General features: G+C 40.5%; 1 protein-coding gene across 2 annotated transcripts; it reads left to right on the top strand.

The window, feature by feature from the left end:
* Positions 1 to 414: 414 nt before the first annotated feature.
* Positions 415 to 24,443, top strand: SMIM38 (small integral membrane protein 38). Of its 2 annotated transcripts, none has more exons than XR_010070897.1 (4): positions 415 to 563; positions 768 to 913; positions 12,791 to 12,893; positions 13,569 to 14,287. XR_010070897.1 is itself a non-coding variant. In XM_063333838.1 (4 exons), the coding sequence occupies exon 4, from the start codon at positions 23,874 to 23,876 to the stop codon at positions 24,003 to 24,005; it is 132 nt and encodes a 43-aa protein (XP_063189908.1). In that variant the 5' UTR covers positions 415 to 563; positions 768 to 913; positions 12,791 to 12,893; positions 23,303 to 23,873; the 3' UTR covers positions 24,006 to 24,443. The 2 variants fall into 2 exon arrangements, 1 of the variants encoding a protein (XP_063189908.1); XM_063333838.1 differs by lacking the exon at positions 13,569 to 14,287 and adding an exon at positions 23,303 to 24,443.
* Positions 24,444 to 25,017: the final 574 nt, after the last annotated feature.

The raw sequence follows: 25,017 nt of genomic DNA, 5'->3' as shown, positions 1-25,017 counted from the left end.
CTATTAATTATTTGTTAACCCTTTATAAACCATTTATAAATGTACCATGGATAAAAAAAGCGTGACCATTCCGTTTTTTCCCTCAAGTTTAATATTAAAGGCAAGTCCAAGGTCAAGATGGGCACGGGGAGGCTTTAGGTAGTTGGTGTAGTTTATATTTTGGCCAGTCAGCTGAGGAACCACGTGGAACTAAAATTAGTAAAGTGTGTGCAGAGAAGAAAGTTCACACGGTGTAATGCGCTGTGGGCAGTATTAGCGTTGATTTACCCAATCTGTTAATGGTGTCTGTCTAGACCTTTGGAACATTCCTTAGCTCCTTATTTAATGTAGGAGGAATCATTTCTGAAATTAGCATATAAATTGTCCAGAGTCAGCAGCCCTTTAAAACCATGTTCTACCCTTGTGTCATGGCACAATAACTGTTTTTTAAAAAAAAATAAAGTCCCCAATCAGGCATGTTCTCATGAAGAAGCTCTTGACTTAAGATTGCATGCTGAAAAAGTGCATAAACCTGAGAAAATTCATTAAGTTTAAAATGGGGAAATGGTCAGGATTTGATTCGGGTAAGTTTTATTTATTTAGTCATGTTAATAAGGGGAAGTGTATTATGATAAGGAAACATCTGGCAAGGTCTATTTGTGTAGGTTTACATCTATGTAATTGAAACTGGAGGCTTTTCTGACTTTGATGCTAAATTTTTTTTTTTCTTTCCTTGCTCTTCCATATAACTCGTATATAAGCCATGCTGTATGGTGTGTTCGTTCCAGGGCTCAGTCCAACTGAGACTCATATGAGAACAAGTCTGCTCTTGGTACCAAACACCAGCTTGCTGCGGAAAGGAGGTGCAAGGAACCTGTCAGAGGCAAATCCTCCTCCCTGGCTGCTGTTCTTTTCTTGGCTCTTCTGAAGTCCTGTACGTACTTGTTCCTGTTTTAGTTGCCAAGAGTAACATACAGCACCCTGTTCTTAGGTTATCATTTTCAAGGGAAGATAATATAACATGCATTCAGCTTGTGAATTTGTGCAGGAATTAGGATCTTTCTTTTTAGAAAGAGTATATGTGTACACAGAGATGGAAAATAAATGACGATACAGTGTGGTAGGTTTTTTTGGCATGAATCTCAGATGACCACACTGAGCGGTGAAGCCAATAAGATCTTTGTACTACAAAATCATGTGTTCTGAACATGCCATGTACTTTACAGAAAAACTATTCCAGGAATGTTGCTAGAGAGTTTTATATGTTTATTTGGTACTTACTTTTCGTCTCCCTTGCTCCAAAAGCCAGGTGCTTTAATCACAATGGAAATCAATTGCTCAGGTCACAAAGAAAAAGGAATGGAAAATAATGTAATTACAGAAACTCCTAAAAATTATCTGAAATAACAACATTTCACATGTAACTGAATAACAATTTTAAGTTGGGATATTTTGTTACCTCCCAAGGGTTAAATACTGAATTTGTTACTGAAAATGCCTTATTGAAAAGCTTTTTCCATTCCAGAAAGGTTTGGCTTGTGGCCAGCAAAGCCTCCAAGATGCTGGATCTTCAATTTGTCATGGTCCCAGTGTCCATCCTGTGTGTCACCCAAGTGTTCTGAAGAAAGCATGTGTTTCAGAGGAGGGGGGAGAGAATGTTTTGGGTTTGTTTTTTTTTTTCCCCAATAGATAGTGAAGAGCTGTTCAAGAAGGAAAAAAAACCCAACAAAACAAAACCCAAGCCAGCTCCCTTAAAACAAAATAAGTTGCTTACATGATGCTAGAGTAGGGCACGAGAAGAGTAACTTTGTAAATGCTTTATCCTATCTTGTGTTCAAATCACTTTAAAATTTTTATACGTGGACAGTCCCAGTGACCTTCTGATTGTGATGTCGGATTTAAGCTTGTTTTACTTTTAGTATGAGGGTCTCAAAACAGTAGTTATTTGGTTGGGTTTTGTTTGCTTTTTTTTTTTTTTTTTTTTTTTTTTAAAAAAACCCAACCCAACCTTTAGTTAAAAAAAAAAAAACAAACCACCTCAGATGGCTAAACACAGGGATACTGATAGATGCAGAATTACGTGCAGTGAGCAGGGTTTGTGTTCTGTGCTAGTGCTCTGCCTGGCACGGGGAGGCCTTGGCTGGTGTCTGTGGGCCATAACCTTGATGCAAAACAAAAATCACGGTAACAGCGTGACAGGGAAACGGTATGGCTTGAAGTAGAACACAGGAGTTCTGGCTTTTATTTGTACGTTCCAGTTGGGGTGAAATGGGTACACAGAGCCTTCCCGCTAGAGTGAGCGATAGCAGTTATTTTGTGACCATGAGCTTAGCAACCAAAGACTTGCATTTATTTCACAGGCTTTAGAGAGTGTCTGATCCAAAGATAACCGTGCTCAAAAGTGTCAGAATGTACTGGATGAATCAGTGCAGGCCGTTCGTGCAAACCAGAGGTGGATGGGAGTGCTTTCGGACAGGCACAGCTTTCGAGAGGTGCTATGCAAAGTCTCAACACGCTTCTCTGCACACCTACCGTACCTCTGCCCTAGCGCTCCCGGAGAGCTGCCTCTGCCAAGCGTGGGGTGGTAGTTGGGGTTTTTCACAAGCACCTCTGAGGCAGCAGATCTGGGATTATTTCACTAAATTTGGAGCCCAGGTCAGACCCAATCCTGTGACATGGAAACTCTTTGCATTCACTACAATGATACATGGTGTTTGTGGGGCACAGAGTTCTATTCTCACAGTCTGCGTGTTGTAAGAGCCACGTATTTTTGAGTAGTCCCTAGTGGAAAAAGGGCTTTGAATTTTCTTATCTATTCCCCTCTCTGATATTCTGTGGCTTGTGGCAAATGATGTATGCTTGTTTTAGTGTTTTTCTTTTAAAATATTTCTGCTTCAGTGGCACTCTAAATGTTTGAAGGGTTTCCCCCCCTCCCTTATTACTCAATTTAATTGGAATTATGGTGCATATCAAAGAGTATTACTGCAAGGTGACCTGGAAATAATCATTTCCTTTCATCTATACCAAACATTTGTAGATCGTTAAAATGTCACAAATAAAAAAGTCTTATTCACAAAGAAATGGCTTTATATGAGCACAGTAAAATATGAGATTTCATTATACACAAAAAGGCTATGTTTTGTATTCCTGGTTCACAGAGCAAACCTCCAACACATGTGGAATGCATGGCAGGATGTAGGACCCTCTAAGGGCTGCATACAGATATGTGAAGGGGAAGAGGAGGAGGGGGGAAAAAAAAGCGCACTTGTGGGTCTGAGGAAACGACCCCTTTCAGGAACAAATGGAGCATGTGCTCTGGGTCCCGGGGAGGATTTGTGCGGGAATCTTGCTCTCCATGTGCGCGCATTCCTCCGAATCAGACAGGTGTTAAAGTGAAATGGTGCCCAGAGGACGCAGCACCCTCCTATGCTATCAGCAGCCTAACCACATGACGGATCTGAAAGCAGCCAAGCACAACTGCCGAGGGGTTTGCCAAGGGGTTGGATGCCAAATTCTGTGAGAGACTATCCTTGCCAGCTTGGCACCTTTAGGCCATGTGGCTGCTGCTGGCATGGAGTTGTCATTGTAATGTGCTGGGGAGAATGGAACCAGAAACTGTGTTAATAGTGCCTCGTGAATGAAGCTCTCTTATTGTTGTGAATATAAAATATTAATTACCTTACAAATGCGTTTGGGAGGCTGTGCGTGGCTTTGGCGTCTGTCCAGCCTTGCAAGTGGCGAAATTAGAGGATTGCCTCCTGGCAGTTGAATTTATTTGTGTCCCCCACCCCCAGCATCACGCTGGAAATAAGAGGGAACTAGTTGAAAACAATTGACGTCTAGGGAAAGATGTTCATTGGCTTCTGAGATTTGGATCAGTCCCTGAGCTGGTGCCTTAGGAGTGGATTTAACCAATGCTGTAATCTTTTGGCACCTGTTGCAGTTTTTGGCAGTGGCACAGGCCAGCTTTGATTGCACTGTGACTGGAGTAGGGAGCATATGTCTGATGCCCATCCCAGAAAGAACAACTTAGTGCTCTTAGTGCCTTTCCTATTGTTTTTCTTCTACTTTCTCTTCTCTTATTCATCAAGCTGCTGTTAGGAGTTATTACATGCAGACAAGGATCTATGAGCATCTTCAAAGCAAACAAATCAAGAATGAAGGAAGACAACAGGAACTGGGAGAGTCCTGTATTATCAGATTCCAGCCGCTTTTTGCATTTGACTTTGAATTGTTTGTCTGGCCCTGAATTTTTAATAAGTGTGGTAAATAAAGGACTCCAGGCAAAATGATACATGTGCTAGTGTCTGAGATGTAATCAGGAGTATTTGGGTTTATGAATACGTTAATCAAAATAACCAAGTGTGTATCTTCAAGGAGAGAATTCAGTGGACCCAATAAAGGACATCTCTGCCTACATGTCTCTGTACCGATTGTACATCTGTAAATGGCTGCCATCCAGCAAAGCTCTTAAGTGCATGTTTAACTCTCAGCACAACTTGGCTACAGCAATGTTGCTAACTTTGGCATGTGAGCTTTTATACGTTTGAGGCATTCATGTGCCCAGTGTTAAGCACATGCTTATGTGCCCTTCTGGATAACTAACTCTTCCTTGTGTCCTACAGGTTTTTAGCCAGGAGTACAAGTCCAGTTTCCACCTCAGTTTCCTGCTCCTGTAGAAGGTATTGAAGGTGACAATAGGACAGCACATCTTCTATAGCTCTGAGGTTTTTACCTTTCGTTTGAACATCACTGAAATACAGAGGTACAAACCCCTCAATAATGTTACGAAGCCTAGCGATACTGCATGCACTTTACCTTTCCTGGTGCCTTAGAATCAGTCCAAGGACTCCCAGGGGTCTCTTGAACATAATCTGAAGACTGTTAATCAAATGTGTTTGTGTTTCTGAAAGTGTCTGTCTGTAAGCCACTGCAGTCACCAGAGCACTTCATTAGGTTCTGATGGACAGACCCATTCTTACAAAACAGATTAGTAGGTTTACTATGAGATTTGTCCATAAAAGTCCCTGTTGTTTTAAATCACTATTCTAAATATATTACCAATACAGTCTGTGTAGAATTTAGTGTTTGTTGAAAACAACTCCTCAAGTAACCCATGCAAAATTGTGGCAGAGGCAGGGAGGATAATGGGAAAATGGCGCTCTCATATCACTCTTAAAATCCCCGTTGCTGCATCTCAGTCATATGTCCTTGTACTGATGGATAGTCTGAGAGTTATGTGTGTTTAAAATTTATCATTGTGTTTGCTGCCTTGTGCAAAAGTCAGTCTTGAGAGTTGGGGTGATTAGATTTGAAGAGAAAGTCCTCAGGTCCTTATGGTGGTTCTTTGAATTGCAACTCACCTTTGTTATCTAGAAAGTCAATGTAAGATCTTAGGCTTCCTATCTACCTATGGATATCAAGCAATATGAACATCCGTAAAGGCAGCTCGGCTGTTAAAGCTCTAAAATGATAAATAAGGGCAATTTAATTAAATATAATGTAATTATCAAAGCTCTGAGATCTCATTAAGTACCTCTGTCAACATACCTTGTTTAGAGAAAAAAAAAAAAAGGAAAAATTCCATCAGTAACAAACAACTGTACTCATAAGTAAAGTCCAAGCAAGCAAACTCGTCAAGATATTCCGGTGTGTGCAGTTCAGAGTCCACTCGGATATTTTTCCAGACTACCATCTGCATCAGAAAGTTGCTGGACAAATAACTCTGATTCTCTCCGGTAGCTTCTTGGTATGCCTGAAGTGGGATTCCAAAACAGGAATAGTTGGCAGGTTGTTGTGTTTTGTTTTTTACTTTCACCAAGGCCTGTTTGTATTACAGGGATCATAGTGCCTCTCTGGTCTTTGGTACCTGTACTCATTTATTTTAAGAAAGTTAATTTCTTGGAGATCATAACAAAAAAAATACAGATGGGGAAAGAATATTCTGTTGTTAGAAAGTTCTTATCTGCTGCATTGAAATAATTGAAAATGGCTTTCTAAGTAGCCCAAAGAAGTTAACTTATGGGCCAAGACCCAAATTTCCTTTTTTGTAGATTTTCTGTAGACAGAAAACACAAGTTCGAGGAATACTTTAAAATATCTTTGTCCAGCTTTTTTGCCCCTGGAGGAGGAAGTGAGAAATTTAGAAAGCACCACATGTGACAGATGCTGCTCAAGATGCTTAACACATTACTTAAAGATGCTCTGTAACCGTGATGTTGTGAGTAATAAAAGAATGTGAATGGATGGAAGAAGAACAGTCCAGATTTACTGTAACCACATCTGTAGCCTCATCGCTCTCACATGATGTAAAGAGGTCAACAAATTCCTGCCAGTTCCTGGAGTATTCCTGAATGTATCTCTGCAGTGCAAGGCAACATCAGCTTAGGGAGCCCTCAGGTTGCCTCCAAGTGAGCTGGCATGTCTGTAGCAGATTACCACACAGGGATACAGGCTTCAGTGCCAGAAACAGTAAAGCTCTGTTACTGCCATACATAGTTAATTAGCTCGGGTGTCACACCGAGCAAACACAGCTATATTGCTTCTGGTTCTGCAGCTAAGTTAATTGAGGCTGGCTTGGGGATCTTTGCCCCAATGTGCGGTGCAGACATACCCAGGAATGCACTCCTATTGTTGAATGAATACTGTATTTTCTCATAAATGTGGCAGGAGTATAATTGCAGGGTGGAAAAAGAAGGCCAATATACATTCACTTCACTTTAGAAACTAAATTAAACCTTTGACTTAACTCACTTCTATACCAGCTCCCTGCAGGCATTTCTACAGGCTTCATTAGAGCCAACCTAGAGGCCATGGAAAAGGTCTTACAAAAGACTAGCCAGGAAGCCAGTCACAGACCCAGATCCTGCTGCTACAGAATACAATCTGCCTCTTGGCACCTCGGGCTTGCAGCTGCCAGGCACTCTCCTTATGTGGTCACTGGTGTTGGCTCGGGGGCTGGAGCAGATAGACGAGGAGGGCTGAGGGGGAACACATTCATCACTGCCAGCAATGAGAGGAGGCAGTGCCAAGTCACTATGTAACTAGGCACATGTGCCAATTTGCTCAGTAATTGGATTGCTATTTGAAAAATTAAAGCGGTGTCTAGAAAATTCTAACCTTCGCATTTATGAAGTATGAAGTTTGCAGCTGAGAGGCTGAGCAGGAAGAATGGAGGTGATCAAATGTAGGTGTTTAAGGAGAGCAAATGTAGGAAGTAATCCGATTACTTTCCAAAGTGTTACACCAGCCTCAGACGCAGCCGCTCTGTATCGGAGAGACAAAGAGCAAGACGCAGTGCAGCGCGGAGCCGTAGCATTATAGACAAGCTGTAACCCATTGCTTACTAAGGAAAATTAGTGAGGACTTATCAGCTGAAAGCCATTTGTATAAAGAAAACGTATAATTAGAGGGAAGGGCTTGATATACTTGCTGTAATTATTTTATTTTATTTTTCCTAAAGAGAAAAACCTGTTAATGGGCATTATTGTATCTTTTCAGTTTTTTTTCTGAGCCTGCAAATTTGTCGCTTCTGTCTACATTGCTCTCAAATACACTTGATGAACAAATCCTGTGTGCTAATATTAAGTGTAAATGATATTGAATTATCTAGCTGCAGAGAGAATTTCTCATTTGGAAGTATGCCTCTGCCACAAGCCATTTCTGCTCCTCCTGAAGTCTAATTCAGACCTTGCTTTGACTTCAGTAGAAGCCTAATTGTATCCAAAAATATAGTTACCTGAATAGTCCTTCAGGCATTTAATTATTCCTTGCAGTTGAGCTCACTGGCCACCCTTGTTCAGCTGAAAACTTTAAGCATATGGATATGATGGATTATAAATTGTTCCTGCGGTAACATTTGTAGTTTAAAGTATAATCCAGTTGCTAGTAGACGCATAAAAGTAGTGCCTGGGTTCTTCATCACTGTTAAGCGGAAACTCAAGCTGGAAGCTCTGTATTTAAAATAATAAAAAGTAAAAATCTATGGACTCATACTGAGGAAGAACTGTTTGGAACCTCTGTGAAATGTCTGATTATTTCTCATGCGCTCAGTCCTGGTAGAATGAGGTTAACACATGTCAAAGCAGAGGCTAAGGAAATTTTGTGTTACATTTCTGCCCCTAGATGGAGTATTCTGCACACTGGTATTTTTTGTATTTTGGGAGAATGGAGCTGTGTTAGAAGCCTTGAAATGCCTCTTGTTCTGAATTCCCTTTACAGTGTATCAAGTGCTGCCCATTGGGACTAGACTAACTGGGTCCCAGAGACCATTTAGAAGAGAAAAATCAAAATAGGCGTTGTTTGTATAATTGATCGGATACTATATATGCTGCAATTTCTTAAGGTCTCTTATACGTTGGTTAGCGATAGATGCGTATGTCAAAAAGCAAGAAGCATTACAAAATGTCACTAATTAGTATGAAACATCTGATGCTTGCAGTGCTGGAAGTTTCTGTGATTTTCATGGTCTTCCCTTCTCTTAGTATACTCTGAATACCATGGTAACCTTAACTGCTTGTAAAACACTTTAATAGTGACCACTGTAATATGGTGGTTGTGTGCAAACAGCACGCACCATTGCTTCAGAGGTGTTTGTAACATTTTGTTTTTGTCACAATCGGAGCAAAATGTTGCCAGATTTCATAGAACTGAATCCTAAACTTGCCAAAGAGGGAGCTGAAAGTAAGTTCTCCTCTTCTCCAGCTTCTGTCTTTGATCATCTCTGGAGTTTCATTGATACATTCCTTCCCAGCATTCACAAGCTTAGTGAACCATGGCTCCAGAAAGCACGGAGTTGCTTGGGAAAAGCATTTGGCTACAGACGCTGTATTTGGAGAGGGGGGTGGGTGTCAGATTAGAAGCCAGCTTTTGAAAAACCTAGATTGTTTTCTATGTGTGAGTGAGAATTCAGCTGTAGGCTCTTACCTCAGGTATGTTCACATGTGGGCTTCTGGTTTCGCCCGCTCTAACAGGAGGAACCAGCTGCAAAGTTTGTCCCTGGACTGGGAGCTGAATTCCTGCAGAATCCGGAATTTTGGTTTGGACATTTTTAGATATGATGTAAATGCCAGCAGCTTCCTAACAACTGTTCTTGAAGCTCAGAGCAGAATTTAGAGCAGACCCTTGTGAGTTAGGGAATTGCACAAGACATCCCTTCTCAGAACAGAAAGAAAAAGGCCAACAAAACCTAAGCCATCTGACTAGAGTCCTGAGAAATGCTTTCCAGCTTTCAAAGAAAGAAAGGGTCTTAATTCAGATTTGCCGGAATTGTCTAATTAGTCCCTTTAATGCCATGCACCTTATAGTCTGTGCCACCGGATTCGTCCTATAAATGAGACGATGGGCTAATTCATCTTGGCAGCAGTAAACAGACCTTGTGATTGTCCTCCTTACAAACACCGGCCTGATTTTAGGAAAATGCTTTGACCAAGCCTGTGTCCCTGCTCCCTCCCCCGCGAGCCCCCCCCTCCCTTTTTCTGAGCGCTGCCTGTGCTTCTTGCCCTCCTTCTTCCCCACCAACCCAACCCACCCCGTCTCACACACAGTGACATACCTCACACATTTGCCACTGCTAACAACAACCTGTCAACTCTTTCTTTGCACCGTGCTAGGCGCCCTTTGTTTCTGCAGCCCAGCAAGCCTTGCAGCTGTTGTCCGAGGCCTGCTCCGACAGCCTGTGATCAGTCAGCTGCAAAATCCTCCCTGAACAACTCGGTATTCACAGCTCTAATCGGGCCAGCGGACTGTTTCCTCCTCTCTCGCAGTAAATCTTTATCACTTGCGCTCTGCTCGTCAGTTAGTGGCGCCAGGCCTTTGGGCTGCTCTATCCCTTTCCCATACTCTGCTGGGCTGTGTGCTCTGAATGCTAACTCCAGCCTTCTTTAGACTCCGGGCTGCCTTGGTGCCGCAATCCACATGTTGGGAAGGTCCGAATTCCTGCTCCCTCCCCATCTTTTAAGCTGAACGTACATCAAGTTTGTAACTCTCCAAAGGTGAAGATGCTCAAAGGCTCCCTCCCTCTGCCTATTTCATACTTTCTTCATATAAGTTAATTATGAGATTATCTTTCTGTTTCTTCCCAGCAGGCTGTTGTGCTTCTGTGTAAGAGCTGTCTTTGGTGGGAAGAAGAGGGTGAGCTGCCCAGCCTAGGGAAGCTGGTGATGGCAAGGGAAACCCTGGGGAAACTGGCACAAACCTTAATTTGATCGCATGCCCAGGGCTATTAACCTTCCTCCTAATGGTTCCCCCCACGGACGGAAACACATTTCCCTCCATCCTGTCCCTGACTTGATGCCATCTCAGTCTTTTAAAAGATTTACATCAAAGATGTGGAATTGTGAAGCAGATTTTTTAGAAAAAAAGGATCAAAGTTTGCTTTCTTAGTGTCCCAGCTGAGTTGAGGAGAGTCCACGGAGCTTTTAGGGTGAGGTTTCCGTCAACGTGGAGTTGCTGAGGATTTATACTTGTGGAACTGAAAGCACAACTTTATCTGTGCCTGTTACTGCTTCTGCTACAGCATGAAAACTCCTCCTGCCTCCTTTGGCAAAATGTTCTGGGTTTTATTTCCCTGTGTGCTGTATTTGGGCCTTGGATTGCAGATGACAGAGAGTGTAATTAAAGCTCAGTTAAACAGCTCATTTTGCAGACACTCAACTAGCTTTTAAGTAAAGCTTACTGAAGATTACTTTAAAAAATGAATAAAAAAAACCAGGATAGTGAGCGCTATTTCAGTTTATAAGGAACCTGGGAAGCTCTTGTCTGAACATTGATGTGAGGACCAAAAAGTAATGTTTTTTGATCTTGTCTCTGAAGCTGAGTCCATCTTGGGCATCTTTCTGCATCAGCTTTCCCCACCTTTCAGTCCTTACGTTTCAGCTGTTCCAAGTGTGTGTGCGTGCACACCAAATACAATAACCAAATATAGAAATATTCCTTTAAGAGTAAAACATGCACTGTCTTTAAAAATACGTTGTTGCTATTAATTTTGTGAGGCAGTTGTAAAATAGATGCTGCTTGGAAAATCTGCGTTCATTTCTATTCAGACTTTCTATGCCCCAGTTCCTCATCAGTGTAGTATTTGCTTGATTAAAGATAAGCTCATATATAAAGGATACTTACATTTTTGGCATTGGTGGTCAGTTTGAGCCTGTAAAGAGTAAATTTAATGACAATGACAGCCAATTTGTTGTGCAGAGGAAGGTTGCCATTGGGCTGTATTACGCACGCATGTCCAGTAATCCACAGGTAACACGTGGCACTGCTTATTCACCGAGCTCACAATTTGAGTCTAACAACCCTGGGCACGTACCCGTGTCCTGGTAGTGCTCGGTTGGTGCGCCCTTTGTAAGCAGCTCTCGAACACCCTTCCAGGTGGGATGTGTTTTGTCACTGTGTAACCAGACCTGTAAACAAACATGTTTTAGGCTTGATTTGGGAAATTAGCTCAGATTTTGCTAGTATTTGCCACAGAAGCGCCCTTCTGTCTCGGTGTGTTCTCCAGTGAAATTGAACGTACATGAACAGGATTTGAATATTGGCCCTTTTTCTGTGGCCCGTCTACAAGGGCAGCAGTAGAAATATGATCTCGTAGAAATATGAACTTGTAGAGATAGTAGAAATATGGAGTGTCCCACAAACGGTCTGATTGTACCATTCGTTGGGGGGAGCTTCACTGCTGAAGGTGCTGGTTTGAGTTGGCTTGGTGAAACCTAAGATAGAGGATACAATAACATCCTGATAGGCCCCAGGTAAACATCTTAAAGATAACCCTTTTTCTTCTGATTTACTTGCTCTTGTGTGACTGTTCTCAGTGAATTCCTGTGTGTCCCAGGGTTTTACCTCTCATCCTTTAGTCACGTTTTTCCCTCACTCTCTCCGAGCTTTCAATGGCTACGGTGGGACTGTTATGGTGGTGGAGTTTCTTAGTTTGGCTCTCGTGGCTCTTGACGTGAAAGGAAACCTTCTACCCAGTCAACCACCTGTGCTTCCTCTGTACCTCTAAGTCTCGTCTATCCTGTCAGCCTTGATGGAGTGACTTCGCCTGCGGTTTTCATGGCTATATCCTTTGGAGGAAATCCTGGTTGTGTTCCCTGACCCCTTCAAGCTAGAAGCGTAATAGCAGAGTTTGGCCCGTTTGTTTTCTGTCAAATAGTAAGTTACTGGACATGGTTATTTTGTGATGTGATTGTCTTCTATTTTATAAAGCAGTGATGCTCCACCATGCTTGGGGGTGTGTGTGCGTGGGTAATTTATCCATTGTCATCTGCACAAAAAGCAGCTGATTTTGAGGTGTTCCTCAAGAACTTGATGTCCTTTAGAGAACCAGTATTTTGTACATCCTAATTTTTATTTATTTATTTTATTAAATTCATGGTAGCTTGAACTTATATGCAACCTGATACAGTGGAAGGAAATATCTTGGCTTTGAATTACAAAGGAAGATTCTAACAGCGTGAACTGAAAATGAATAGAACAAGAAGACTTTCTCAAAATTATTATTATTTTTTTAACAAATGAAAACATCTTGAAACACAGCACAGTATTTTAACTCTCTTTACGCAGAAGTAAGCAAGGCTGTGCACAGCCCAGCATATAATTCCCTTAGTACGTTGCCACTGTCCACGTGTCCTGGTTCTCCTGCTCATCTACTGATGTTTGTGCCTCGAAGTGAGGTTTGGTTTGAGGGATGCAGCTGGTGCTCACCTTGGTATGTTTGTAATTCTGTGGTGCTTGGTGATGTGGGCTTTGAATAATCAATTAGAAAAACGTCTTGAAGTTATGACAGGAAGTTTTTGTCTGTTCTTTTCCTCAGAACTTTGTACCATAGGGGAAAACTCCTTGCAGGAGGCAAATATCCTTAATGAGAGTGTATTGTTGTTTGAAGCATCCTATCTCAGCTCTCTTGTCTTAGAGAGGTAAGTTGAGTCTTTTCTTCATTTCTACCCAGACCTGCAATGAAGGCTTCGTATTTTTTTTCTGTTTACTTCCTGCTAGAAGACGACTCGTTCATGGTTGTAGCATGAACAGGATGAGCAGCATTTGAGAACAGCTTATGGATTCACTGCTCCAAATTGAAAGTGGACTTGACTGATTTTTCCTAACACATCTGGATGTATATACAGGAGCAGGATATTTTATTGTTCTGCTTTTTTAAATTCAAGGAGCAATGTCAATTTCTTTTCGTGCTCCTCTCATGGCCTTTAAGAACATCTCAGACCCCAGCAACTTTCTATTTGGTTTATTTTTTCCCTTGAGTTGGTGATAATATGCTTACACAGTAATTCCATTTTAAAATAGTCTTTTAGTCTAGGAATTTCCTTGTCTGATTTCCCTCAGACTTTCCAGAAAAGTTCTACCTTGGCATAAATTTTGCACCTGTGAAAGTTCAAGGAAATCAGTTTAGCTTTTGCTAAATGAGGAAGGGATTCTGCCAAAATTTAGCTTATAATAAAAGGCTAGTTAAAGTATGGAGAGACTAGTTTCTTCATAATTACTAGGTAGCATGAGTGTATAATCACTTTCCTAAGGAAAAATAAGATTAAATGAGTTTCATATTGCTTATAAAAATGAATTTTTGTTTCTTTGCTCAGGAAAGGAGGCTCATTGCTAACCCATCGTGTTTAATTTTGTGAGCCACTTCTTGTGTGCGGATTTCCTGTAAATCTTGAATAAAACCATGTAAAAGATGAACAAAGAACGAGGAGAAAATTATAAATGGATCCATGTGACTGCCTCTTCTCTAGACATTTTTTTTTTCCTCATTTAAGAAGTTTAGAGGGAATGCACGGCCATGCAGTGTTTGTTAAAGCTGATGGAATATCTTTCTCCCTCAGGGTATTTCTTTAATCAATGTTTCTTTATACCATTAGGTCATCTCCTCTTTTTCTTTTTTTCGTGTTTGGTTTTTTTTTTTTCCCTGAAGAAGCCTTGTTTTGTACATTTTCATGCATCCTGACGTTTATTCTCAGAATTATGGCCTGATCACTTCCTCTCTTTTCCTCAAAAATTCTGTCGTTTTATCTATTTTAAGTGCTGGAGCACAAAGATAAGCCCATCATAGTTCTCTCATTTTCCCCAGCAGTTCCCCCCCTCCTCTCCCCGCAATGAAAAAATGAAAGGTCTCATGGTCTTACAGATTTTCTTTATGCTTATTTTGGCCTATTTGCAACCCAAATACATCATCATGCTATAAGACGGCTCTCTAAGGCTCTTGGATCAATTAAAGGTAGCCCTATTCATTGCCAGTACAAACCTTTGCCTATTAACTCTTTCAAAGGGCATTTGTCATCGCAAAAAGCTGTGAATGCCGTCTGGGTTCATTGATTAAAAAAGGTATTGTTTTAAGGCTGCTGAATATCTTAATTAGTTGTAATCAGAGGGTAGCTTGTGTCTGTAAAGTGATACAGTTACCTTTCACCTACTTGCTTTTTTTCTGTGTTTTTAAAAGAAAAAAATCTCAAATGTAATTCAAGCATACTGTTTTTAGGGTACAAGAGGAGTGCGCTTGCTGATCACACTATAATTTATGACACTTATTTTGTAAAGCCAAATATTTAATGTGGTAACCCAGAATACATCTCATTGGCCTACGATCAGCCAAGAGTGAGTAAGCGGAGCGGCACCGCTCGTTGCCAGCGATCATCCTCCTTTCTTCACTCAGAAATCCAGTGTCTGTATTCTGGAAATGTAGAAATCCCCCCCAGTTCTTCAAGCACTTGCACGTGTGCTTAGCTCGAGCGCATGAATCGTCTGTTAATATAGAGTATATACAGCACTCGTTGGCAGATCAAGGTAGAACAGGGTAACGTTTTTTAGACCAGTAGTTCATCTAAAACAATTGTTGTCTCAAATCATTTGAAGCTATTTATGAATGTGTACCAAAGCGCTGGCAAATTGTTTTAGCTGGAAAAATGTCTCTTCTGCTGAATCAAAACACTTCTTTCAGTAGTTAACAATACAAATCTGTTTGCTATTTAAAGAGACCTTTTCAAAAATTAAAAGCAACTCTTTTCCTTGCACTTTGTGAAAAGTTTTGCTTGTTGCTTTCTTGGTTTATTTTCCTGAGAAAACTACATAGTTTATATTTCTCCTAAAATATTTTGCTCAAATCAAATGGTTATTTACGTGCCTCTAATGGATGCATCGGGGTGTAGACAGAACCCTTCTAGTCACGTGTCTCGATGGTGCAGCAATGGCTTTTGTCATTTGACCCTCACCGTCTGGAGATGCATTTCCAGGGAAGGTGATTTGGGGAAAATAAGCTTTTCTTTCCATATTTGTGCAAATATCTTCTTACAGGGAGGAAAACCTGCTCGACGAAAATCCTTAAGCTAAGCCACAGGTGGTAGAAATGCGTGCTTTTGAGCTTGAATAAGATCCTAAATACAGTGATAATAATAAATAGCATTTAATTTGTTTCTTTATGGGAAGGGGAGGGGGCACAAATGGTGTCTTACAGAGAATCACCCATATCTAGGTCAAAAAGTCCTTAGAAAATACCTAACACTAGACACATATATCAAATTGCTGGTGCAGCTTGGTCATCGAGGTGTTGGAGCGTGTCCAGAGAAGGGCTACAAAGCTGGTGAGGGGTCTGGAGGACAAACCTTATGAAGAACGACTGAGGGAGCTGGGGTTGTTTAGCCTGGAGAAGAGGAGGCTGAGGGGAGACCTTATCACCCTCTACAACTACCTGAAAGGAGGTTGTAGAGAGATGGGGGCTGACCTCTTCTCCCTGGTGACAAGCGATAGGACGAGGGGAAACGGGTTCAAGTTACGTCAGGGGAGGTTTAGATTAGATATTAGGAGACATTTTTTCACTGAAAGGGTTATTAAACATTGGAATAGGCTGCCCAGGGAGGTGGTGGATTCACCATCCCTGGAGGTGTTTAAAAAAAGGGTAGATGGGGCACTGAGGGACATGGTTTAGAAGTGGCTCTTGTCAGGGTAGGCTAAAGGTTGGACTCGATGATCTTAAAGGTCCCTTCCAACCTCAACAATTCTATGATTCTATGATTCTATCTGGAAAGCAGGGCAATGCCACGTCTGGGAACCACCAGACAAATGAATCCCTGACACTCGCACTCAACTTGTGGTTTGCTGGATGAATTTTATTACAGGAAATCCATGCATGCACATGGATTCTCAAGGTAATATGGCAGAGTCGTGTAAATGCAAGTGATACTGCATTCAGTCTCTTATTTTCCAGTGAATAATTGTACTAGACAACATATGGCTTGAAGTTAGAGTATGCTTGTCATATATTTTTTTCAGAAGCCAAGACGATATATGCACTTCCCTTGCAGGATAATTTTGCTATACATGTCTAGATTCTGCTTGAAGTACTCTTCATGAGTACTTTATGTTCTTTTTTTTAAAAAAAATTATTTTTACAAAATGCTTCAAAAACCCTTGTCCTGTCTTCAATTGACTGTGTAGGTAAGAGCCTGTTATCATCTCTGTTTCACAGATGGAGAAGAACCGTCTGATAAAGATGAAAATCCCATTTCAAGGAAACGCAAAAACTTAAGCATGTATTTTAATGTTCCTATGATTTTGACATCAATTATTCTGAGAAGTTTCTCTGGGCTGCTGTCAGAAGCAAAACTAGAACATGGGTTTGAGTTGCAGACAGTACCTCAGCCGCAGTATTCCTTGTTGCGGTGTGTGGACGTGAGAATTTTTCTACTTGATAAAAAGTGTGGTGTATGGCATGGTCATACAGGAGACATTTATTTTCATAGTTGGTTATTTAATTCAGTGGTTTATATACTGTGGTACTGATCCCGTTTTGGCGTGGATATCAGTGCAGTTCTAACCTTTTTCTTCAGCTTTGTACATTTTCAGAGAAGTGTGTAGTGTCTTTTCTTTGGTCAGGTGTCTTGGAAACAAATTTAGAGAAATAAATATGCACATTTCCACTGTAACTGTGATGTGCATATGTATTTATATATAATGGTATTGTGTGTCTTGCTCTATATAACATTTTTAGGTGTCTGTACAAGTAGGAGATTTATGAAGTGTGACTCATTTTTCCTTCTCCACACTGTTCCAGTGGAAGAGCTCAGACTGCGATGAGAAAAACTAGTACACGTTATTAAGAATTCCGATAAAGTAGGCTGAATAAATTTGTTTTCTTTGTGAGCCTTAATCCTGTGTTGTATTGGCTTCTTGGACATGGCTAATTTATTTGGAATTCCATTCTGTTCCCGACAGCATTCCTGATTAGCAGTTTGATCACCCGGAGCAAAGTTACATACCAGCTTTCAACTCTTGTAATCTAGCAGTGTAATTTTTTCAAATGGACTCTTTTCTTTCCTTCTTTGTCCTAGCTCCCTTTCTTTTTGTGTGCAAAGAGACTTGAGACTTTAAAAATAAGCAAGATAACCTGTTAGTAGAATGAAAAACTTGTTCAAAATCCAATATAGTTTGCTGAATGCCTGACTCGGGTCTGGCTACAAAGCCTCTGATGCAAAGTTGAGACTGGAATATGGACACTTCTGAAATCATAGAGAGTCACATCAGCCTGTGCTTATTGTAAATCTAATGTTGTGTGGCTATTGAAAATGAGACTTAAGAAAGTAAGTAATTAAGGAGACAAAGCCAAACCATAAAGCCCAAGCCATTCAATCCCACACCATTTTTATTTTTTTTTAATTTAGTATGATAATGGTAGGTCTGATAATTTGTTATTACTCATGTGGCTTTAACTAAGCTTAGGAAGTCTTTTTCTAGTTATTATTATTTAATAACAACTTTATTGAATGCAATCATATTTTTGATCATCTATTTTCAAATATACCTTTCAGATAATGTAATTTCATTATTAAATATACAAATAAGCTTGGGAGCTGTGTCAGTGCAGCATGTGAAATATTTACCTTCCATCACTTATAAAGGATAAGTTTTTTCAGTAATTGTATTTTGTGGGTGGTGTGATACTATCTTCGAGTTCTTTCCGCGCTCTGTAGTTTGCCAAAGCACATTTTTGCCTATGGTAAGTTTTAAAAACTTCATCCTTTCACTTCATTTGCTAATTAAGTTTGTCATGTGCTGGACCTTGGTTCGAAATTGCAGTTGCATCACTGTTCACTTCTGTCAATACCGGTTTATGCTGGCATTGACAACAAATGATGGCTGGGAAACCCAAATTTAATTGTACACCAAAGGCAGGATTCGACCTGATTTCTTTTGGGTAGAGCACAGGAGGTTCCCTCTAGTTCTCTCTAGGTTCTCTCATCATCTGAGAGAACCTAGAGGAAACATAGCATATAGCAGCCCCCTTCCGTATGTGCTTCATCTGCTGAAGACATGTAGTTACAGATGAGAGGGAACTGGGTTTTCCACCCTGTGACATTTCTTAAGGCCCCAGTCTGGTTTTGTACACAGCGAGAAGGAAGTAAGGTTTTTAAGTCACGAGAGACTTGGGAATAGCCCAAAGATCGGTGGCCGCCTCACTCATCAAAAGACACAAATTGTGGTTTTATGCATGAGCGCCTTGATGGTATAATGTTTTGAAGAGCTTAATCTGTCTTTCTGTTTTGTTCTGATCTTGAATTTTATGGATCTGAAAAGCAGCTCTTGACAAACATTTCGTCAAAACTGCAGCGTGTTTTGCCAGATTTCTGGTTTTGAAAAACTGGCATTTCAGTTGAAACATTGTTTTGTCAAAAATAATCGTAATAAAATTTTCTACTAGATTGATGTGAATTCTATGAATGGAGTGGAAAAAAAAATAAGAAAAATCCACTGATGAAAGAAGAGCACTGAGAAAGTGTGGTTTAGGGATAGATGCCTTATGTCCAATTGAATTCAGTGATAATTCCTTAATTTCACCTGCAAAAATCCAGAGGTTCTTTCCAAACAAAAAATCATGCAATTAACAAAGTGTGAAGACTTAGCAACTTGTGTAGGGTCTCTGACTACTAAAGAGAGAAAGGGACTTCATAATTGCTTGATAACAAGCTATTCCAAATGTTGTAACATAAATTCTAAATATTTATGCGAGGCTTTTTTCCTTTGGGTAACTAAATATTTTTGTATTTTTATGTTCGTTCACCGTTAGGTGATACCCATATCCATTCTGGATATTACTGATCTTTTAAATGATGGTTGTGATTAAATATCATGGCACTACTTGCTACTTCTAGATCATGTTCTGATCCCACTCCTAACAAGAAGTTCCTGTAAATGAAAGGGAAATGTCTACTGCTGGGCATTGCAGCACACAGCAGCGTACGGAGGTGACAATGGAGTGACAGCTCCGTAACTGCAAAGGTCTCATCGAGTCTTTTTTTTTAAAATACAGACCTCTTCAGGTAATCACTTCTAAGACTGATTTGTAAGTTTTTGTTTCATTTCCTCCTAAACCTCTTCCCTCACTTTTATTATTGTTTTTCCTATGATCTGTGCTCTTTCTTTGCTTTTAAATCTCCCTTTTGACTGTGGGGTCTTTGAGGATGAGCTAGAGTTCTACAAACACTTCTGGTTTTATGGACACTGAAGTTATTCTTAAGGGAAGAAATATGTAATAAACAAAGTATCTTATTTCTGTCCTTGTTTTTCTTGATCATGGAAATGGGCATATTGAACCGATTGTAGTGGGAGTATGTTTGCTGGGGATTTTCCAGTAGAAAACCAGTGGGGCGGGTGTTTGCTTTCCTTTGACTCAATGCAACATTGAATGATCTTGATATGTGCATTTGTTATCACAAGTTATTTGAAGCAGGAATTGACTTTGAATGTCAAATTTTGTCCTCTAAAGCTTTGAATACCTTGATCTGCCCCTTTGTAAGTGGCATTTTGTTTTCAGTGCTGTGTAGAATGCCTGTTCAGGAGATTTCCCGTATGTAAACTGGAGCAAGGTGCCTTTTTGACTCTGATAACTACAGAAGGCACGTGATTCTGAGACATAAGTTCTGGTCTTGAGTTTTTCTTTTTTTCTTAACAATGAGCTGGGAACTTCTCGTTAGCTGTGCCGACACATGCAACTCTGCTGTTTTCTTTTGTAAATATCCTGACTTTGAATGTGTGGTAAATACAGTAAGTCTAATATCCTATTTTTTATTTCTAATTTATTATGTTTTGGTATATATTTCAAACTGATAATAACAGTGGATTTTTATTATTACTGTTGTATTGTCTGCTTTGTTGCTTCTAAATTCACTTGGTATTTTAAAATTTTAGAAATGTAGTGGTATTTTAGGGGATAGACTGCTTTGTAGTTGGAACTGGAAAGTTAGATGGGAAATCTGTTGCCTTACGAGTTAAAGGTCAACAAGAATGCGTAATACATACTTCTGGGTTTTTTTGCTAAACTACCCTTCAATGGGTACTGATTACCAGGACAACTAATCGTGATAATTTAAAAGCAAAATATGGAATTTGTCTTGGAAATAATTTCAAAGTAGAGTATCTTAATAAATATTTAAAGGAGAATAGGGTAATAATGTTGGTTATGTGATGAGAACATATGTTAGTAATAAAATATCACCCATCAGGAATACTGTTCCATCATGCCATTGTTCTCTAGAGAGATGATTAGTTGAAAAATGATTTTAACAAAATAAACTCTGAACGGAGAGGATGCTTTTATGTGTGATACAGCACACATTCTTTGGAAGGGCAAATCATTAAAAATGGTGCCAGGCATTAGGAACATCTGTTGTGTGAGAAAGTACATTTGTGAAAATCCAAATAATAATTATCAATAGATAGGCTTTGCATAGTGCTTTTCCTCACTCAGTCTCAAAATACTTTACAAAGGAGGGAAGAACAGCTATCCTTATTAAACTGCATTTCCTAAAATGTAGCCACACAGTGTTTTCATCTGGCACGTAGATTCGCCTTGCTTATGCTGTGCCGTGAATTTTCTGTGGGAGGAAATCTGTCCTAAGAAGTGAAATCTAAGCAGGAAGGCACTATCCTTCCATCTTCAGCAACTGAAATGCAGCATTCCTTTGTGTGAATAAACATAGTACCTGTGAAGGCTGCCAAGTTGACAGCCGTGGCATGTGGAGCCATAGAACTGCTATTGACCAGGCAGCCGTCGTGGAAGCTTACCCGGCTTTGTGTCAGCCTGTCCCAAGCAGATCCCAGCGCCAGGCGTGAGGGTTGTGCGGGTTCTGTTCTGGCTTTGACACCTCTTGGGGAGCTCTGGAGACGGCATAGCTGAGAACCACTTGTGAGCCCGGGGAGGAGGCACCTGTTCACTTGGCACTGGAATAAACCACCAATTCGTTCCTCGTGTGCCCTTAAATAACCAGTGGGCTTCTCGCTGCTAACAGATTGAACTGGGGTTGATGGCCAAGGCGTAGCATGTGCGGTATTACATGACAGTCCCATTAGCTAATATTGAAATTGGTAAAATCCTGCTGGTGGTTTTCAGCGATCCTGCTAGAGTATGGACTGCAGGATTGCACCAGGGTAAAGGAAGATAGTTGTCACAAAAGGTAATCTTTCAGGTACGGCAATCACATCCATCCAGAGGAGACAAATATGTGCTTTTCTGAAAAAAGGGCAGATATCATTGCCTTGACCAATACATTACTTTACAGCTACAAAATAAGCGAGTTGCCCAAGCGAGTATGTAACGTAGAGCCCTTGGTTGTGGGCTTACAGTGGTCATATTGTAGCAGATAGGGCCACTGAACAATTTGTCATACTGTTTTTCCTGCTTAAATCCCTTTCAGATGAGATGAAGATTTCCTTTCTCCTCATCTGTGTGGATGTAGGTCTCTTAAAAAAACCAGGTTAGAGAGACAGCTGTCAGGAATGGCATAGTTGATCTTGCTTTAGGGCAAGCTGATAGACCTTTTGGGGCCCTTTCATCCTTTTTCCTATAACTGGAGATCACCCTAGTAACATATACCTGTACATATATTTGTTCACTTCAGCCTGCTGCATTTTTTCAGCAAAATCTTTGCTAGTTGAAAGGAGTAGTCCCTTTAAACTCAGCATCTTTTGAAGTCTGTAGGTATAAAAAGACACTCATTGTTTGGAGCACCTCCACAAAGATTCCTTCTTAATCCTGATTGTGTGTACTCATCCCTTGGCTGAGCCTTCCTGTGCAGAGGAATTTGAGTTGATTCACATTCCTTCATAAATGCACATAAAGTAATGCATCAGACTTCCTTTCCTTTTAAGCAATCTGATCAGTTCTGACACTTTCCAACTCCATTAAAAAATCCCTGTAGTAGTTAAGAGCACCCATTAATGGGAACAAACTCCTGAAACCCCTGAAAGTATTTGCTTTGCCATGCCATTTGATCATTTACAAAGACTGGAGCTTTGCTCATGATACACAGTCAATAAAAGGGAATAGACTATTTTTTTATATGTATTATAATGTAAATGTATTTGTGTTGTCCTTGTAGAAGGCAATGTGTTGACTCTCACGAGGTTACCCCAATCAGGACAAATTTGACCATGAAATGGTCTGTAAGAGAGTAATGACACTCAGGATTTTGGTATGCCATTTGGTTTGATGCAGAGATTTGAAAATCAGGGAAGCAATCCTGATGCTGTGCCTATTGCTTAGACCTTGTCCAAGTCATTTCACTTACTGCTGATCCTTCATGTTTTTGCCTTCACAACTCCAGTTGTCCAGGTCCAATCACTGAAGTCTAGGCCCAGACAAGGTATTACTCAAACATCTATAAAAGTTTCTTGTTTTCTTCTTGAACTAGGTCCTAGAGTTTGTACTTGTTCTAATGGGTACTTGGCACTAACAGGGACCTCAAGGTATTACTGTACCTATTGCCTGATTTTAAAGGAAAAAGAATGTAAAATTCAGAGAGCTTTATGTCTCTGAATCGGGCTTTATTTTCTTTTTAGATGGAACGTGTGGTTTCTGGGGAAAGGAGCTTGCTAGTTGAGTAAGTTCAAAAAGATCTTAGCAGTTCCAGTAATTACTCATTTCATCAATCCATCTATATTTAAAGTGAGCTAAACCGAGTTCTTTCCTATAATGTCTACTTCAAATAATGCTGCTTTACATTTGGAGAGCCAATTGAGGAAATACAACATAATCGTCCAGGAGTTTCTTTTCCTTTTAGTTCGTATAACTCAGAGACTTGCTGTAACAAGAGCCCTTCTTTCTATGAAACCTGTTTAACATATTCAACTAAACAAACTATCTCCTAAAGAAAGTAGGAGCATTTTTTGTGTGTGTCTTGCTCTAGCATTGGCTCTTGAGGACATTTCTGCATTTGTCGATGTACTAAATGAGCGATGCATTTTGGACAGCTTCTGTGTTCTGATTTGCTTTGTTGTGCTTTTTTTTTCTCTCCCCCTCCCTCCTTTCTTCCCCTTTTAATTTGTCTAGGGGGAAAAGAAAAAAACAAAAAGCTTCTCCAGTGTTGTTTCCTGCAAAGACCATTCTTAAGAGCTCGTTGGACAGCGCAGGGCTCTTGAAGTGATAGCTAATTGGTGAAAGAAAGGCCCTGATTGTCTTGAGGGAGCTGGAAAGTGCTGCGTGTGCTGCTGAAAGGGACTAGGGAGAAGGTGCCTGGTTTCGCTGAGCAGCTGCTGCTGGAGATGTTTGGAGATTACATCAGCATTGGAAAAAAGGGGCAAAAAAAAAAAAAAGTCCAACTTCACAGAGACGGAGTTTATGGAGGTTTTTTTCCCCTTTCCAAAGGTCTTCTGACAATACTGTCATTGTCGATATAAGAGTTGTTAATTCTTTATGAATAGCACATGGGGCCTCTTGACTAAATAGTACGTTACATGTCCCAAATCTGTCAGCTGGACTCTTCTCTCACATGCTAGTGAGATCACTTTGATTGGAATGTTACAGGAATTGCTGGGCTGGCCGCGCAGAACTGAATACTGCATTATATAATTAGATCTCCCAGAGTATTTTTTTCGCATTACCTCATTATTCTAGCTTAAATATGGAATCAGTCCTTTTGATGATTTTACTAGTTGTAATTATATTAATACGATTCATTTTGTGGTCCTGTCTTAGTGCTTATATAGATTATAAACTGTCCCGAAGGTTTCCTGACACAAGAAAAGAAGACTAAGAGACTTCAAAAGGCTTGTTCAGGTTTGAAATGACAATGGAGAGAACTGGATAAGGTAAATGGAGCTAGAGCAGATTTTACCTTGGGATCTGATGAGAGAGAAATGACCTGTTGAGACTGCAACCGAGTGAAGATTCTTCAGAAAGCCTCATGCTGACAGAGGGGGAAAAAAAATGACAACTGATTGAGTCAAATGACTTCCTGTCAAACGCAGGCATTAATTTGTTGTTGGGAACAGACTTTTGGACTTGTGCCAATTAAATGATCTGGACAAGCTGGAAGGAATCCTATTGCTGGGCAGTCCAAGACTGCCAGCGACCCAGTCTCGATATGTGAAATGTGATGGCGTGCTGCCTGCTGGACTAACTGCTGGTCTGTACGTTAAGATGTCAGCTGCACAGCCTGCCTGGACGCAACAACTGACGGTGCCTGAATGAAGCTGAGTTCAGTATCCACGTGTCCTGCTGTGGACTTGCAGGAGTGGATTTTTACCGGATTGGCTGGTTTGTTACCAAATTCCTCGTGGTTCTTCCTGGTCATTCAGATCTGAAACTGATTGAATGTTTTTGAATGACTATAACCTGCTGAATATTCACATTTCTTAGCAAGTGCTGTATCTGAGTACCAGAATGAGCTGGATACCACTGGAATAATCTGTTCCATGAAAAACAGATCGTTGCTGCAGAGGTGATCTGACTCTAGCTGTGCTTCAGCAGGAAGGAGGGATGGGGGACACACGACAGCATGGTATGCAGTTGAGTTTTGGCTGCAAAGCCCTACAAGGTACCTTAATTTCTAGCCTTTAATAAGGAGCTTGTGTGGACACCGAAGGATTTGGCTACTTGCCGAAGGCCACAGAGATTTAGGATTTCTTGGTTAACTCATCTTGCAAATTGAAATGTTGTTCCAAGTGAACTGTCTGATTCAAGTCAATGTTTTACTAAGACAAACATCCCAAAATCTTGCTGCATATACAACTCAGTTTAACATCTGCTCTTCAGAACTGAATCTT

The sequence above is a fragment of the Chroicocephalus ridibundus genome, chromosome 4 (genome assembly GCF_963924245.1).
Source record: "Chroicocephalus ridibundus chromosome 4, bChrRid1.1, whole genome shotgun sequence".
NCBI lineage: Eukaryota > Metazoa > Chordata > Aves > Charadriiformes > Laridae > Chroicocephalus > Chroicocephalus ridibundus.
The sequence above is the reverse complement of the archived record's forward strand: the minus strand, read 5'-3'. Positions and strand labels throughout refer to the sequence as shown.

Excerpts from the sequence above, each read along its gene's own strand:
- SMIM38 (XM_063333838.1), top strand. The coding sequence starts at position 23,874 with ATGGAATCAGTCCTTTTGATGATTTTACTAGTTGTAATTATATTAATA.